Source organism: Pseudophryne corroboree, chromosome 6 (assembly GCF_028390025.1).
Source record: "Pseudophryne corroboree isolate aPseCor3 chromosome 6, aPseCor3.hap2, whole genome shotgun sequence".
Classification (NCBI taxonomy): domain Eukaryota; kingdom Metazoa; phylum Chordata; class Amphibia; order Anura; family Myobatrachidae; genus Pseudophryne; species Pseudophryne corroboree.
This window is the reverse complement of record NC_086449.1, coordinates 562,740,526-562,757,903: the sequence shown is the minus strand read 5'-3', so window position 1 is coordinate 562,757,903 and position 17,378 is coordinate 562,740,526. Positions and strand designations below refer to the sequence as shown.

Below are 17,378 nucleotides of genomic sequence, written 5' to 3'. Positions count from 1 at the left end.
ATCGTGCGTCATCATGGGGTTGTCCCATCTGGTGTGCTGTATGTCATATGGTCCGACCCTGCTGATGGCATGTAGGTGAATGCAGGATGCACCCTTATACTGTGTGGTCGTACACTGGATCATGCAGTGTGTATGACAGCACAACAATATGTACTTTAGCTGGAATACATATCGTCCTGATGTGTACCTAGCCTAAGGGGGATATCCAATTAGCCGCAGTAATTTACTGCTTCTAATTGTCCTGTCGGGAGCTATCTAATTAGCCCCAATAAGCCAGCGTGAGGCGCTTATTGGGGCTGAAACGGGGCTGTTACCGCCGAAAACACACAGGTTTCACTGAACCTGTGTGTTTTTGGGAGGAAAGCTAATTTTTACGGGAGATGCAATTTTTATAGCCTGTAAATTAAATTTTTTTTTAAAAAGTGAAACATTAGGAAAGTGGGAGTTTCACCTCTGATTGGATTCCCCCCTAGGTCAGAATGAGCAACTAATCAGTGCTAATTTCAATCCATTGATACATTTATATAGTGCAAAGTTTCCCAAACTCTGCCATTACAATACAGGTTTTAAGGAGTCCATGCTTGTGTCCAGTTGGCTAAATCAAGCTGACTGAGGTGATAATTAATCCACCTGTGCTCAAGCATGGATATCCTTTAAAACCTGGACTGTAAAAGCAGAGTTCGGGAAACTCTCTCCTGTAATGTTTTTTTTTTTGTGTATAAATGTAATTCACGACTTACTATGGATTACTCATTCAGTGTTTTTCTTTCTGAAGGCCTCTACAGCAAGTTACTTTTGAACTCCAAGCAGAATAACAAGAACACATCCTGTTCCCCAATTGTTAGAATGCCAAGGAGTAGCAGTAAGTATATTTGTAACTGAGCTGTATTATAATGTCGAAGATCAGATAATTGATTTCCTTCATGTGCCTCAAATTGCACCTGATGGGAAGGAAAACCTGAAAAGTTTGTTCCCAATACCACACAAAAAAACAAATGGGGGGGGGGGGGAGGAAACAACTTAACTCACCATTAGCGTTTGTATGTATGTATGGATGTATGCAGTATAACAAATAGTCAAGTTCCTTAATAGGAATGTCCAAAATACTCCCATGCTCCTCCAGCTTGAAGCGGGTATGATTCCTTCAAGAGACTTCAACAGTACACCATCACAAGATGAATCAGTAAATATTTTTCTCTAACGTCCTAGTGGATGCTGGGGACTCCGTAAGGACCATGGGGAATAGACGGGCTCCGCAGGAGACTGGGCACTCTATAAGAAAGATTTGGTACTATCTGGTGTGCACTGGCTCCTCCCTCTATGCCCCTCCTCCAGACCTCAGTTAGATTTATGTGCCCGGCCCGAGCTGGTTGCACACTAGGAGCTCTCCTGAGCTTCTAGAAAGAAAGTTTAAAATTAGGTTTTTTATTTTACAGTGAGACCTGCTGGCAACAGGCTCACTGCATCGTGGGACTAAGGGGAGAAGAAGCGAACCTACCTGCTTGCAGCTAGCTTGGGCTTCTTAGGCTACTGGACACCATTAGCTCCAGAGGGATCGACCGCAGGACTCGTCCTTGGTGTTCGTTCCCGGAGCCGCGCCGCCGTCCCCCTTACAGAGCCAGAAGCATGAAGAGTCCGGAAAATCGGCGGCAGAAGACATCAGTCTTCACCAAGGTAGCGCACAGCACTGCAGCTGTGCGCCATTGCTCCTCATACACACTTCACACTCCGGTCACTGAGGGTGCAGGGCGCTGGGGGTGGGCGCCCTGAGCAGCAATATCATCACCTTGGCTGGCAAAAATAACCACAATATATAGTCCCAGAGGCTATATATGTGGTAATTACCCCTGCCAGATTACAGAAAAAAGCGGGAGAAAGGCCGCCGAAAAAGGGGCGGAGCCTTCTCCCTCAGCACACTGGCGCCATTATTCCCTCACAGTTCCGCTGGAAGGAAGCTCCCTGACTCTCCCCTGCAGTCTACACTACGGAAAGGGTAAAAAAGAGAGGGGGGCACTAAATTTGGGCGCAGTTTAATATAATAAGCAGCTATAAAGGGTCATAATTCAGTTAGTCCCTGTATTATTATAGCGCTCTGGTGTGTGCTGGCATACTTTCTCTCTGTCTCCCCAAAGGGCTTTTGTGGGGTCCTGTCTCCTTGTAAGAGCATTCCCCGTGTGTGTGTGTGCGGTGTGTCGGTACGGCTGTGTCGACATGTTTGATGAGGAGACTTATGTGGAGGCGGAGCAGATGCCTATTAATGTGATGTCACCCCCTGCGGGGCAGACACCTGAGTGGATGGATTTATGGAAGGAATTACGTGCAAGTGTCGACTCCTTACATAAATTTTTTTACGACATGCCAAATGCGGGACAGCCGGCTTCTCAGCTCGTGCCTGCCCAGACGATTCAAAGGCCGTCAGGGGCCCTGAAACGACCACTACCTCAGATGGCAGGCACAGATGTCGACACGGATACTGATGCAAGTGTCGACGACGATGAGTCAAATTTAGTGTCCACTAGGGCCATTTGTGGCATGATTGAGGCAATGAAAGAGGTATTACACCTTACTGATATAAACCCGGGTACCTCAAAGAAGGGTATTATGTTTGGGGAGAAAAAACTACCTATAGTTTTTCCCCCATCTGAGGAATTGAATGAGGTGTGTAAAGAAGCGTGGGCTTTCCCCGATAAAAAAATTGGTGATTTCAAAAAAATTACTAATGGCGTTCCCTTTCTCGTCAGAGGATAGGTCACGTTGGGAAACTCCCCCTAGGGTGGATAAAGCGCTCACACGTTTGTCTAAAAAGGTGGCACTACCGTCTCCGGATACGGCCGCCCTAAAGGAACCTGCTGATAGATTTTAGGATAGCCTCCTGCTTTCTATTTACACACACACTGGTGTTATACTGAGACCAGCTATTGCCTCAGCCTGGATGTGCAGTGCTGCTGCTGCTTGGTCAGATTCCCTGTCGGAAAATATTGACACCCTAGACAGAGACACTATATTGCTAACCATAGAGCATATAAAAGACTCGGTCTTATACATGAGAGATGCACAGAGGGAGATCTGCCGGCTGGCATCTAGAATAAGTGCTTTGTCCATCTCTGCTAGGAGAGGCTTATGGACTCGGCAGTGGACAGGAGATGCAGATTCTAAAAGCAACATGGAAGTTTTGCCTTATAAGGGTGAGGAGTTATTCGGGGACGGTCTCTCAGACCTTGTTTCCACAGCAACGGCTGGGAAGTCTGCATTTTTGCCCCATGTCCCCTCACAGCCTAAGAAAGCACCGTATTACCAAGTACAGTCCTTTCGACCCCAGAAAAACAGGCGCGGAAAAGGCGGGTCCTTTCTGTCTAGAGGCAGAGGAAGGGGGAAAAAGCTGCAACACTCAGCCGGTTCCCAGGACCAAAAGTCCTCCCCCGCTTCTTCCAAATCAGCCACATGACGGTGGGGCTCCACAGGCGGAGCCAGGTACGGTGGGGGGCCGCCTCAAAAATTTCAGCGATCAGTGGGCTCGCTCACGGGTGGATCCCTGGATCCTTCAAGTAGTATCTCAGGGGTACAAGCTGGAATTCGAGGCGCCGCCCCCCCGCCGTTTCCTCAAATCAGCCTTACCGACGACTCCATCGGGCAGGGAGGCTGTGCTAGAGGCCATTCACAAGCTGTATTCCCAGCAGGTGATAGTCAAGGTACCCCTACTTCAACAAGGCCGGGGCTACTATTCCACACTGTTTGTGGTACCGAAACCAGACTGTTCGGTGAGACCCATTTTAAATTTGAAATCCTTGAACACTTACATAACAAAATTCAAGTTCAAGATGGAATCGCTCAGGGCGGTTATTGCAAGCCTGGACGAGGGGGATTACATGGTATCCCTGGACATCAAGGATGCTTACCTGCATGTCCCTATTTACCTTCCTCACCAGGAGTACCTCAGATTTGTGGTACAGGATTGCCATTACCAATTCCAGACACTACCGTTTGGACTGTCCACGGCACCGAGGGTGTTTACCAAGGTAATGGCAGAAATGATGATACTCCTTCGAAAAAAGGGAGTTTTAATTATCCCATACTTGGACGATCTCCTTGTGGGGGCGAGGTCCAGGGAGCAGTTACTGGTCGGAGTAGCACTATCTCAGGAGGTGCTACAACAGCATTGCTGGATTCTGAACATTCCAAAGTCACAGCTGGTTCCTTCCACTCGCTTACTGTTCCTGGGGATGATTTTGGACACAGAACAGAAAAAAGTGTTTCTCCCGCAGGAGAAAGCCAAGGAGCTGTCATCTCTAGTCAGAGACCTCCTAAAACCAAAACGGGTATCGATGCATCGTTGCACATGAGTCCTGGGGAAAATGGTGGCTTCATACGAAGCAATTCCATTCGGCAGGTTCCATGCGAGGACCTTCCAGTGGGACCTCTTGGACAAGTGGTCGGGATCGCATCTTCAGATGCATCAAATGATAACCCTGTCTCCAAGGACCAGGGTGTCTCTACTGTGGTGGCTGCAGAGTGCTCATCTTCTAGAGGGCCGCAGATTCGGCATACAGGACTGGGTCCTGGTGACCACGGATGCCAGCCTTCGAGGCTGGGGAGCAGTCACACAGGGAAGAAACTTCCAAGGACTATGGTCAAGTCAGGAGACTTCCCTACATATAAATATTCTGGAACTAAGGGCCATTTACAGTGCCCTAAGTCAGGCAAGACCCCTGCTTCGACGCCAGCCAGTACTGATCCAGTCAGACAACATCACGGCAGTCGCACATGTGAACCGACAGGGCGGCACAAGAAGCAGGATGGCAATGGCGGAAGCCACAAGGATTCTCCGATGGGCGGAAAATCACGTACTAGCACTGTCAGCAGTGTTCATTCCGGGAGTGGACAACTGGGAAGCAGACTTCCTCAGCAGACACGACCTACACCCGGGAGAGTGGGGACTTCATCCAGAAGTCTTCCTACTGTTGGTAAACCGTTGGGAAAGGCCACAGGTGGACATGATGGCGTCCCGCCTCAACAAAAAGCTAAAGAGATATTGCGCCAGGTCAAGGGACCCTCAGGCGATAGCTGTGGACGCTCTAGTGACTCCGTGGGTGTACCAGTCGGTTTATGTGTTCCCTCCTCTGCCTCTCATACCAAAGGTACTGAGAATAATAAGAAGGCGAGGAGTAAGAACGATACTCGTGGTTCCGGATTGGCCAAGAAGGGCTTGGTACCCGGAACTTCAGGAAATGATATCAGAGGACCCATGGCCTCTACCGCTCAGACAGGATCTGCTGCAGCAGGGGCCCTGTCTGTTCCAAGACTTACCGCGGCTGCGTTTGACGGCATGGCGGTTGAATTCCGGATCCTAAAGGAAAAGGGCATTCCGGAGGAAGTCATTCCTACGCTAATAAAAGCCAGGAAAGAAGTAACCGTGAACCATTATCACCGTATTTGGCGAAGATATGTTGCGTGGTGTGAGGCTCAGAAGGCCCCAACAGAGGAATTTCAGCTGGGTCGCTTTCTACACTTCTACAGTCGGGAGTGACTATGGGCCTAAAATTGGGTTCCATTAAAGTCCAGATTTCGGCCCTGTCGATTTTCTTCCAGAAAGAACTGGCTTCACTGCCTGAAGTTCAGACTTTTGTAAAGGGAGTGCTTCATATTCAGCCCCCTTTTTGTGCCTCCCGTGGCACCTTGGGATCTCAATGTGGTGTTGAATTTCCTAAAATCACATTGGTTTGAACCACTTAAAACTGTGGATCTGAAATATCTCACGTGGAAAGTGGTCATGTTATTGGCCTTGGCTTCGGCCAGGCGTGTGTCAGAATTGGCGGCTTTGTCTTGTAAAAGCCCTTATCTGATTTTTCATATGGATAGGGCAGAATTGAGGACTCGTCCCCAGTTTCTCCCTAAGGTGGTATCTGCTTTTCACTTGAACCAACCTATTGTGGTGCCTGCGGCTACTGGGGACTTGGAGGATTCCAAGTTACTGGATGTAGTCAGGGCCCTGAAACTTTGTTTCCAGGACGGCTGGAGTCAGAAAGACTGACTCGCTTTTTGTCTTGTACGCACCCAACAAGATAGGTGCTCCTGCTTCTAAGCAGTCTATTGCGCGCTGGATTTGTATCACTATTCAGCTGGCGCATTCTGCGGTAGGCTTACCGCAGCCTAAATCTGTAAAAGCCCATTCCACACGGAAGGTGGGCTCATCTTGGGCGGCTGCCCGAGGGGTCTCGGCTTTACAACTTTGCCGAGCTGCTACTTGGTCAGGGGCAAACACGTTTGCAAAATTCTACAAATTTGATACCCTGGCTGAAGAGGACCTTGAGTTCTCTCATTCGGTGCTGCAGAGTCATCCGCACTCTCCCGCCCGTTTGGGAGCTTTGGTATAATCCCCATGGTCCTTACGGAGTCCCCAGCATCCACTAGGACGTTAGAGAAAATAAGATTTTACTCACCGGTAAATCTATTTCTCGTAGTCCGTAGTGGATGCTGGGCGCCCATCCCAAGTGCGGATTGTCTGCAATACTTGTATATAGTTATTGCCTAACTAAAGGGTTATTGTTGAGCCATCTGTTGAGAGGCTCAGTTATATTTCATACTGTTAACTGGGTATAGTATCACGAGTTATACGGTGTGGCTGGTATGAGTCTTACCCGGGATTCAAAAATCCTTCTTTATTGTGTCAGCTCTTCCGGGCACAGTATCCTAACTGAGGTCTGGAGGAGGGGCATAGAGGGAGGAGCCAGTGCACACCAGATAGTACCAAATCTTTCTTATAGAGTGCCCAGTCTCCTGCGGAGCCCGTCTATTCCCCATGGTCCTTACGGAGTCCCCAGCATCCACTACGGACTACGAGAAATAGATTTACCGGTGAGTAAAATCTTATTTATTTTTAATCAAGTGTATTTCATTGCTTTCTCTTGCGTCCTAGAAGATGCTGGGATCCACATCAGTACCGTGGGGTATAGACTGGTCCACTAGGAGCCATTTGCATTTTAAGAGTTTGAGAGTGTGGGCTGGCTCCTCCCTCTATGCCCCTGCTACCAGACTCCGTTTAGAAAATGTGCCCGGAGGAGCCGGTCACAGCTAGGGGAGCTCTCCAGAGTTTCTCCAGTAAAGTTGTTGTTTAGAGTTTATTATTTTACAATGAGGCTGCTGGCAATAGCCTCCCTGCTTCGTGGGACTAAGGGGGGGGGGGGGGGGGGGAGGAGTAGTGTCTGCCCTGCGGGGTCTGAGCCACTATCTACACTGACAGGACACGGCTCCTGAGGGGATCGAACGTTCTCCGCCACAGGGGATCGCTCACCCCGGCAGCATGCTGCCACCCCCTTACAGAGCCAGAAGTTCAGTGGTGAGTTAGTCCAAACCGTCCAACACCTTCTTTAGAGGAGGTCAGCCAAAATCCAAGAAACCTGCTGCTGCGGGTTCCCAGGAACAGAAACCTGCTTCAGGCACGCCAAAGTCCTGACCATGACATTGGACCGCGCGGCCTGGAGGTGGGGCCGAGATTCAGACATTTCAGTCACGTCTGCGTGTTGTACGGCCTGGATCCCTGGGTGCAAGATAGTGTCCCAGGAGTACAGGCTGGAAATTCAAGATCTCCCTCCTCACCGATTCTTCAAATCAGGCTTGCCAGCTTAGCTGGCAGACAAGGCTATCCTACAGGAAGCCATCCAGAAGTTGGTGGTGGTACAGGTTATTGTTCCAGTTCCACCCCATATGCATAACAAAGGTTACTATTCGAACCTTTTCGTGGTACCGAAAACCGGATGGTTCGGTCAGACCCATTCTGAACTTAAAATCACTAAACCCCTTCCTGAGGGAGTTCAAGTTCAAAATGGAGTCTCTAAGGGCGGTGATATCGGGTCTGGAGGAGGGGGAATTCCTGGTATCCCTGGATATCGAGGATGCGTACCTCCACATTCCAATTTTTCCGACACATCAAGCTTATCTCCGATTCGCACTGTTGGACTGTCCCTTTCAATTCCAGGCCCTGCCATTTGGCCTCTCCACAGCACCGAGGGTATTCACCAAGGTGATGGCAGAAATTATGGTTCTCCGCGGACAGGGGGTGAACATAATTCCATATCTGGATGATTTGCTGATCAAGGAGAAGCTGTTACAGTCCATTGTTCTCACGGCCCAGCTACTCAGGGAACACTGTTGGATCCTGAATCTTCCAAAATCACATTTGGAACCAACCAGGTGGTTGTCCTTTCTGGGAATGATCCTCGACACGGAAGTGCAAGGGTGTTTCTTCCAGAGGAAAAAGCGTTAGTGATACAAACAGTGGTCCGTTATGTCCTTGAGCCAGCCCGGGTGTCTGTTCATCAGTGCATTTGCCTTCTGGGGAAGATGGTGGCCTCTTACGAAGCTCTGCAGTATGGGAGGTTTCATGCTCTGTCCTTCCAGCTGGATCTCCTGGACAAGTGGTCGGGATCTCATCTACACATGCACCAGAGAATACGTATGTCACCAAAGGCCGGGATTTCACTCCTCCTGGTTGCTACAATTACTTAATCTTCTAAAGGGGCGCAGGTTCGGGATTCAGGACTAGATCCTTCTAACCACAGATGCAAGTCTCCGGGGCTGGGGCGCAGTCACTCAGGGGGAAACCTTCCAAGAAAGGTGGTCAAGTATGGAAGCCGGCCTACCGATAAACATTCTGGAATGAAGAGCTGTCTACAACGGTCTTCTCCAAGCGGCCCATCTTCTGAGAAATCGGGCCATTCAAGTCCAGTCGGACAATGTAATGACAGTGGCTTACATAAACCGACAGGGCGGAACGAAGAGCAGAGCTGCAATGTCAGAGGTAACAAGAATCCTCCTCTGTGCAGAAAAACATGCGTTGCAGCAATCTTCATTCCGGGAGTAGACAACTGGGAAGCGGACTTCCTCAGCAGACATGATCTCCATACAGGGGAGTGGGGTCTCCATCCGGAGGTGTTCAAAGTGGTAACAGATCTTTGGGGTGTACCCCAAATAGACATGATGGCATCTCGTCTCAACAAGAAGCTTCGGCAATATTGGTCGAGGGACCCGCAAGCTGTGGCGGTGGACTCCCTAGTGATTCCGTGGGTATTCCAGTCGGTGTACGTGTTTCCACCACTCCCACTCATTCCAAGAGTGCTAAAGCTCATAAGGAGAACAAGGGTTCCAGTGTTCGCAAATACGCGCTATAGCGCATATTTTACCCGGATCTGAAGGCGGGGACTCACTTTTCAAAAATGTGAGGGTCCCCGGGGACGCGCTCCGCTGCAGCCAACTCCTTGTAAATTGATGGCGACGGCGCTTCTTGCCCGTACAGAGCGAAGGTGGAGCCTTACCACTGGCAGTCTGGCGGTGCCCCCTCCCCCTCCTGGTCACGTGCAGCGGCTTCACACGGGTGCCGGGCAGAGAGAAGACGGCTCTGCAGCTGCTGTACGCTGTGCTGCGGGCGGTGACTCGCCAAGACCGTGAACTGCAGCTCCCTCCCAACCCGATATCTGCCTCCCTCTCCGCTGCCTCCAGTGTGCTCTCCCGCGATCTGTGTGAAGGGGAGCAGCGGTGACCGGCCAGGAACCTCACCTCCAGCCCCTGCCGTGCTCTGCCACCATACTGCTGCCGTGAGAAGAGCGGGCTGCACCATTACCATCAGGTGTCCCCAGCATCCCTACGGACGCCCAGCTAGCGGGCCTGTGACAGGGGAGCCAGTTCCCGAGGTAGCTGCATTGAGTACACCCCCTCCTCCCCAAACATCTTCTCACTTCTTTTACCTGACTGAAGCAGCGGTGACAGCACAGGGCCCTGGTGGTGCGGAAGGTACGTGCTCTACCTGGCGCAATGTGTATAACTACGTGCTCTACCTGGCGCAGTGCGTAGAACGGCGTGCTCTACCTGGCGCAGTGCGTAGAACGGCGTGCTCTACCTGGCGCAGTGCGTAGAACGGCGTGCTCTACCTGGCGCAGTGCGTAGAATGGCGTGCTCTACCTGGCGCAGTGCGTATAAGCGGCACTACAGTGTGGTGTAATGTGAATTGGCACTATTATGTGGTCACGCCCCTTCCCCATGAAGCCATGCCCCTAAATTTTTGTAGCGCACCACCTGTGGTTTCAAATCTGGGAGGTGGAGCTCCAATTCACTTTCTGCCAAAGGGCACCAAAATATCTAGTTAAAGCTCTGGGGCAGAGTGTCTTGCATGCTACACAGCCCAGCAGCACTGTCACCCCATTCCCCCACCTTGCAACACTTCTGTAGTGTCCAAATAAGATTAATATTAATAAAAACCTTTATTCCGATGGGACCCAGAAAAGAACCGGTAGGACCCCAATTTTTAAAAGTGAGGGGTCCCTGGGACCCACTTTTTTGGGGGGCTCCGCGCGATCACTGGGTTCAAGCTATCCTCATTGCTCCAGACTGGCCAAGAAGGTCTTGGTACACGGATCTTCTGGATCTACTGCTAGAAGAGCCGAGGCCTCTTCCTCTTCGGGCGGACCTGCTGCAGCAGGGGCCGTTCGCTTATCAAGACTTACCATGGCTAAGTTTGACGGCATGGAGGTTGAATGCCAAATCCTAGCTCGGAAGTGCATTCCGAACAAGGTTATTCCTACCCTGATACAGGCTAGGAAAGGAGTAACGTCTAGACATTTCCATTGTATTTTGAAAAAATAATGTATCTTTGTGTGAGTCCAAGAAGTTTCCTACGGTGGAGTTTCAACTGGGACGTTTTCTCCTCTTCCTGCAAGCAGGTGTGGATATGGGCCTAATGTTAGGATCTGTAAAGGTCCAGATTTCGTCCCTATCCATTTTCTTCCAGAAACAATTGGCGGCCCTCCCTGAGGTTCAGACTTTTTTGAAGGGAGTTCTGCACATCCAGCCTCCATTTGTACCACCTACAGCGCCCTGGGTTCTTACCGTGGTGTTGCAGTTCCTCCAGTCAGACTGGTTTGAGCCTCTACAGGAGGTTGAGGTCAAGTTTCTCATGTGGAAGGCTGTCACTTTGTTGGCATTAGCTTCTGCTAGACGTGTGTCGGAGTTGGGGGCTTTGTCTTGTAAAAGCCCATACTTGATTTTCCATGAAGCTAGAGCTGAGCTCTGGACACGTCGGCAGTTTCTCCCGAAGGTTGTGTCGGCATTTCGTATCAACCAACCTATTGTGGTGCCAGTTGCGACTGACTCCTCCAATCTCATCAAAGTCCTTAGATGTTGTAAGGGCTCTAAAGATTTGTGTGCAGAAGACGGCTTGTCACAGAAAATCAGACTGTTTGTTTTGTATGATCCCAAGAAAATTGGGTGCTTCTAAGCAGACGATCTCTCGCTGGATCAGGTTCACTATCCAGCATGCGTATTCTACGGCAGGATTGCCGTGTCTTACGTCTGTTAAGGCCCACTCTACTCGTAAGGTGGGTTCTTCCTGGGCAGCTGCCCGGGGTGTCTCGGTTTTACATCTCTGCCGAGCGGCTACTTTGTCGGGGTCGAACACGTTTGCAAAGTTCTAAAAGTTCGATACTTAAAGTTTGGTTAAAGTCCTCAGAAGCCAATCAGTTCTGCAGGAGCCTCCGTGCTCTCCCTTCCATTCTGGGAGCTTTGGTACATCCCCATGGTACTTATGTGGACCCCAGCATCCTCTAGGATGTAAGAGAAAATAGGATATTAATTACCTACCGGTAAATCCTTTTCTCTTTCATCCACTAGGGGACACTGGAGTCCTATACAGTAGGGGTGTGAAGCCTTGAACTGGAGGTGTGGCACAATCTTAAATTAGCATTGTCTGCACAGCCGGCTCCTCCCCCTTCACATCCCTCCTCCCTCAGTTTGAAAAATTGTGCTGGAGGCACAACAAGTGGAGCAACTGAGCTCCTGACTAAAGATCTGTAAAAGGGCTGCGTCAACCTAACAAAGGGGAGACAAAGCTACTTATTATTGGAGAGACAAAGATCCCTATTGAAGGGACCTGCATCTCTCCACAGGAGATCCTCAAACAGCAGAATAGTGAGTAATGGTTAAAACTTAGAAGAAATAGCTTAGGCTAGGTTTTTTCATATAGTAAGGGTATTTATTTATTTATTGAATTTTTCTCCCCTCTTGACACTTGCTGTAGTTTTACTAAAGACCCCCTCAGTAGCCGATGCAGCGCTGGGCTCTGTTTGTCCGTCCTGTGTGCAGGGGGAAACGGAGCGGCACGCGGCGCGGGAGTTGGTGCAGCGCTGGGCTCTTTGTCCATCCTGTGTTCAGGGGGAGACGGAACGGCGCGCGGCAGCGGAGAGAGGCGGTGTCCGCATAGAACACAGTCCCGCCGCTAAGAAAGATCCTAACAGCGGTCCCGGCGCGCGCCAGCAGGCGGCGGGAGGGGGAGAGAGAGAGTGACAGCGCCGCGCGGCTGAGGAGTTCTCGGCAGCACACGGCGATAGAGATAGAAAGTGGTTAATTATATAAAGCACACATTACAAATTCTAGTGGGGGCCATGTTTAATATTATGGCGCCAGTCGGAGAAGAGGCATACCCTCACCGTCCCTTCCCCCCTCCAACGGGGAAAACATAGAGGAAGAGTTTTTAAAAACAGCTCCCCCTGCTGCTCTGACGGGATATCTGGCTATGTTCATATGTGTAGAGGATTCTTTAGGCTAAGAGCTCCCTCTGCTGGTGAAAATTATATATGTGAGGATCTCCTGAAAAGTAATCATATTTTACTTATTATATTTTCAAGGGACTTCTGTTTAAAGATCCTGAAGAAAATACATGTAAGCAAGCGAATACCAACTCTAACATCGTAGCTGATTAACAGTTGGGGTGTGAGGGTTGCGAGTCGGCTGGTGTTTTATTTTTTATATTTTGGTTAATTTTTATTTAATTTTTTCATGTAAAGATATTTGCCTTGATCCTTTTCCATAACAAAAGGACAGGTAATTCCAGCCGGATCCAATACCTTCGCTTCCGTCATCTCCCAGTCTTTCTCTTCCTAGTTTAAAGGGTGAAAGCGCTGCGTAATACCGTGATAAGGGGTTTAAAATCAACATGTCTAAGGCGACCAAGACCTTTAAGACCTGTTATGTTTGTACGAAATGCAACAAGAAGAGCACGCGGGTTGGCAGCTCCGGGGTGTGCGACTCCTGCTTAGACAAGGACGCTCCACCTGGGAGCAGTGCTCTGGCTAAGACATGGGAAGACAACCTTGCTAACAGAATCTCCAAGGAGATGGCAGAATCCCGAAAACAGCAGGCGGAATGGGCTGCGGGATTCTCAAAGACGATGGAGGAATTTCTCATCAAGTTAACACCGCCCGCACACGCAGATACAAGTGTGCGCAAGGCTGTTAAAAGACCTCTTCCTCTTATACCAGAATCTGGGGAGGAAGAGGGTTTTCTTCTGGATACGGAAGAGGGTGAGTTAATTGAACCTAACCTAGACGCCGATTTTCCTGAAGAAGACTCGGCGATCTCGGGTCTGGATTCCTTAATTGACGCGGTAAAGGACATCCTAAGCTTTAAGGAAGCGGAAATCCGGGAGCCGGAAGAATTCGATTTGTTCGAATCCCAGAAGCCGCGTTCAGCAGAGTTCCGCATTCCTAAATCCCTCCAATCTCAGATGGAAGAGGCTTGGAAACAACCTGACAAACGTTTTCAATTTCCAAAACGTTTTCAGGTAACTTACCCCCTACCTAGGGGTGTAATGGACAAGTGGGAGTCTCCGCCGGTAGTGGATGCTTCCCTAGGAAGGTTGTCAAAGAAGACAATCTTGCCAATTCCTAACGTAACTACTTTAAAGGATGCATCCGACCGTAAAGTTGAGTCTGCGTTAAAATCAATATTTGTAGCAGCAGGTGCAGCGCAGAGACCTGCGATCGTCTGTGCTTGGGTAAACAAGGCCATGGGTGCATGGTCCGGCCGTATTGTACAAGCTATTGAAGAGGAAAATAGCTTAGAAGAGATTACACAGCTGGCGGAACACATTCGAAAATCTGCTTCATACTTGTGTCAAGCTTCTAAGGATATTAGCAGAATAGCATCGCGCATATCTGCATCGGCCATATCGGCTAGGAGGATTTTATGGCTCCGAGAATGGCAAGGAGACTCTGACACCAAGAAGGCGGTAGAATCCATCCCCTTTGGGGGTGAAATGCTGTTCGGACCAGAGTTGGACCAATGGATTTCGCAGGCTACAGCGGGGAAGTCCACTTTTCTGCCTACTCCTTATACGAGAACCGCTCCACAAACTAGGAGAGGTTATTCGGGACCAGCGTTTACTTCATTTAGATCAGTCCTTTCGAGCCCGTGGTAGGGGTTTCGGTACACAAGCACGCGGGGGCAGAGGTAGAGGCCGCTCGCAGGCAACGACCAGAAAGCAGGATAAACCTGCTGACAAGACCGTGGCATGACGGCCTCCCAGCTCACCTGGGGTCCCCCTTGGTGGGCGGCCGACTGGAAGGTTTTCAGGACATCTGGGCCAAAACCTCACCAGAACTTTGGGTGAACAACTTAATCTCTCAGGGATACAAGCTGGAATTTCAACAGAGGCCTCACAGTCCGTTTTTTACAACAGGATTGCCTCGGTGCCCTCAAAAAGCACGGGCACTACGGGCAGCAATTCTCAAATTGCTACAAGCAGAGGTCATTATTCCGGTTCCCGCTTCTCAGAGAGGCACGGGGTTCTATTCCAATCTTTTTGTCGTGCCGAAGCCGGACGGGACGGTCAGACCAATACTCAATTTAAAAGTTTTCAACCAGTTTTTAAGAGTCTACAAATTCAAGATGGAATCAATCCAATCAGTCATTGCAGGCTTAGAACATGACGAGTTCATGGTATCCATGGACATAAAGGATGCATATCTGCATATTCCAATCTGGACTCCACACCAGGCTTACTTAAGGTTCGCACTGGTGGCGGATCATTACCAATTCCGGGCCTTGCCGTTCGGTCTAGCATCAGCCCCAAGATTTTTCACAAAGATCATGGCGATCATGGTTGCAGGACTGAGACTGTTGGGTGTCACGATTATACCTTATCTGGACGATTTACTGATCAAGGCTCCATCGCAGAATCGACTGCTCAAGGATGTTCAGACATCCCATCAATTTCTAATACAACATAGATGGATTGTCAACTTCCAAAAGTCCAACCTCATACCGACTCAACGGATTAAATTCCTCTGTCTCATCTTGGACACGGTCCTATTACGTGTGTTCCTACCAGAGAACAAGGTCCAGGACCTACAGAGATTAGTGGCTCAGGTACTGAGGACGCAAACCGTTTCTCTGCACCTATGTGTGCAACTTCTCGGGAAGATGGTGGCGTCATTCGAAGCTCTCCAGTACGGCAGACTTCATTCCCGACCATTCCAAATAAACCTCATTGCTCGCACTGGCTTCTCCATCGGAGAATCCGACTTCAACCACAAGTACGGGTCTCCTTGATATGGTGGTCGTTACACAAAAACCTTGCAGCCGGCAAGAAATGCGGCATTTGGGATTGGAGGATCCTGACGACGGACGCCAGTCTCAGAGGTTGGGGAGCCGTCCTAGAGGACCATCAGTTTCAAGGACGGTGGACGCTACAGGAGAGCAAACTGCCAATAAATATCCTCGAACTAAGAGCAGTTTACAATGCACTTCTCTTAGCAGAAAACCTAGTCATGAAACAACACATCAGGATTCAGTAAGACATTGTCACGACGACGGCTTACATAAACCGTCAAGGAGGAACAAAGAGCAGAATGGCGTTAAAGGAAGCCACAAAGATCTTGTTGTGGGCAGAAAGACGAGACATCATTCTCTCGGCAGTGTTCATTCCAGGTGTGGAGAACTGGGAAGCAGATTACCTCAGTCGCCAGGACATGCATCCGGGAGAGTGGTGCCTTCATCCACGGATTTTCAACATGATTGTGAAAAGATGGGGTCTGCCTCAGGTGGACCTAATGGCGTCTCGACACAACCATCAGCTGCCCAGATATGTGTCAAGGACTCGAGATCCAGCAGCAGAAGGAGTGGACGCATTAACACTTCCTTGGTGTTACAGGAGAGTTTACATATTTCCCCCATTCCTACTCATACCCAGGGTTCTAAAAAGGGTAAAACGGGAAAGAGTGTGGGCCATTCTGATCGCACCGGATTGGCCCCGCAGGAGTTGGTACACCGACCTGCGAGGGTTACTTGCGGAAGATCCTTGGAGGTTACCTCAGAGAGAGGACCTGTTATCTCAGGGACCGTTCCTACACCCCGATCTGAACAGGCTGCGTTTGACGGCGTGGCTATTGAAACCCGGATCTTAAGAAACAGAGGGATCCCACGAACGGCCATTCCTACAATGATTGCCGCAAGGAAACCGGTCACAGCCAGGCACTACTACAGGATTTGGAGACGGTACATGGCTTGGTGTCAGGAACGGGGATGGAATTCATCTAACTTCCATTTATCGCGTCTTCTACTTTTCCTTCAGGCCGGTCTCGAGGGAGGACTCGGATTGGGCTCTTTGAAGGTTCAGATTTCGTCTCTCTCCATCCTTTTTCAACAGCGGCTAGCATCCTTGCCAGAGATTCAAACCTTTTTACAGGGGGTTCTGAGGATTCAACCCCCCTTTCGTCCTCCCACGGCACCATGGGACTTAGGTTTGGTGTTAGAATATTTGAAGTCACCGACTTTTGAGCCGTTGACAAGAACAGACCTGAAATATCTCTCTTGGAAGGTCACGTTATTACTGGCCTTGGCTTCGGCTAGGCGGGTTTCTGAGTTGGGAGCCTTATCCTGTAAGAGTCCTTTCTTAGTTTTTCATGAGGATATGGCGGAACTCCATACAAGAGCAGACTTCCTTCCGAAGGTGGTGTCGGGGTTTCATGTAAACCAGCCAATAGTGGTCCCATCTTTCCAGGGTCTCACAGATGAGGACGTGTCCTTGGATGTTGTCCGAGCTTTACGGATATACGTACAGGTTACGTTGTCTTTCAGAAAGTCGGACCATTTGTTTGTTCTTTATGATGGGCCAAAGAAGGGTTGGCCGGCCTCTAAGCAGACTTTGGCCAGATGGATTAGACTTGCCATTCGGCAGGCTTATATTTCCTGTGGCAAACAGGTTCCGGTTCAGACGGGTGCTCATACTACCCGATCAGTGGGTGCCTCGTGGGCGGCTGCCAGGGGTGCTTCCACTACTCAACTTTGCAGAGCGGCGACGTGGTCTTCAGCCCACACGTTCGCGAGATTTTACAAGTTTGATACTTTTGCATCCGGAGAATCTAAGTTCGGACGTATAGTTTTGCAGGCCACCGACAGTACTCCCTCCCTGGGGGAAAACTTTGGGACGTCCCCTACTGTATAGGACTCTAGTGTCCCCTAGTGGATGAAAGAGAAAAGAGGATTTTGGTACTTACCGATAAATCCATTTCTCTGAATCCTCTAGGGGACACTGGACGCCCGCCTCGGTGCTGTCA

The 17,378-nt window shown here is 49.8% G+C and overlaps 1 protein-coding gene across 2 annotated transcripts in view; it reads left to right on the top strand.

Moving 5' to 3' along the window:
* NOPCHAP1 (NOP protein chaperone 1) overlaps positions 1 to 17,378 on the top strand; it is a 103,006-nt gene that overhangs the window by 17,942 nt on the left and 67,686 nt on the right. For both annotated transcript variants that reach the window (XM_063927767.1, XM_063927768.1), the window contains exon 2: positions 776 to 862. In XM_063927767.1, coding sequence (XP_063783837.1) covers positions 776 to 862 — 87 coding nt within the window. The remainder of the gene's footprint in view (positions 1 to 775; positions 863 to 17,378) is intronic.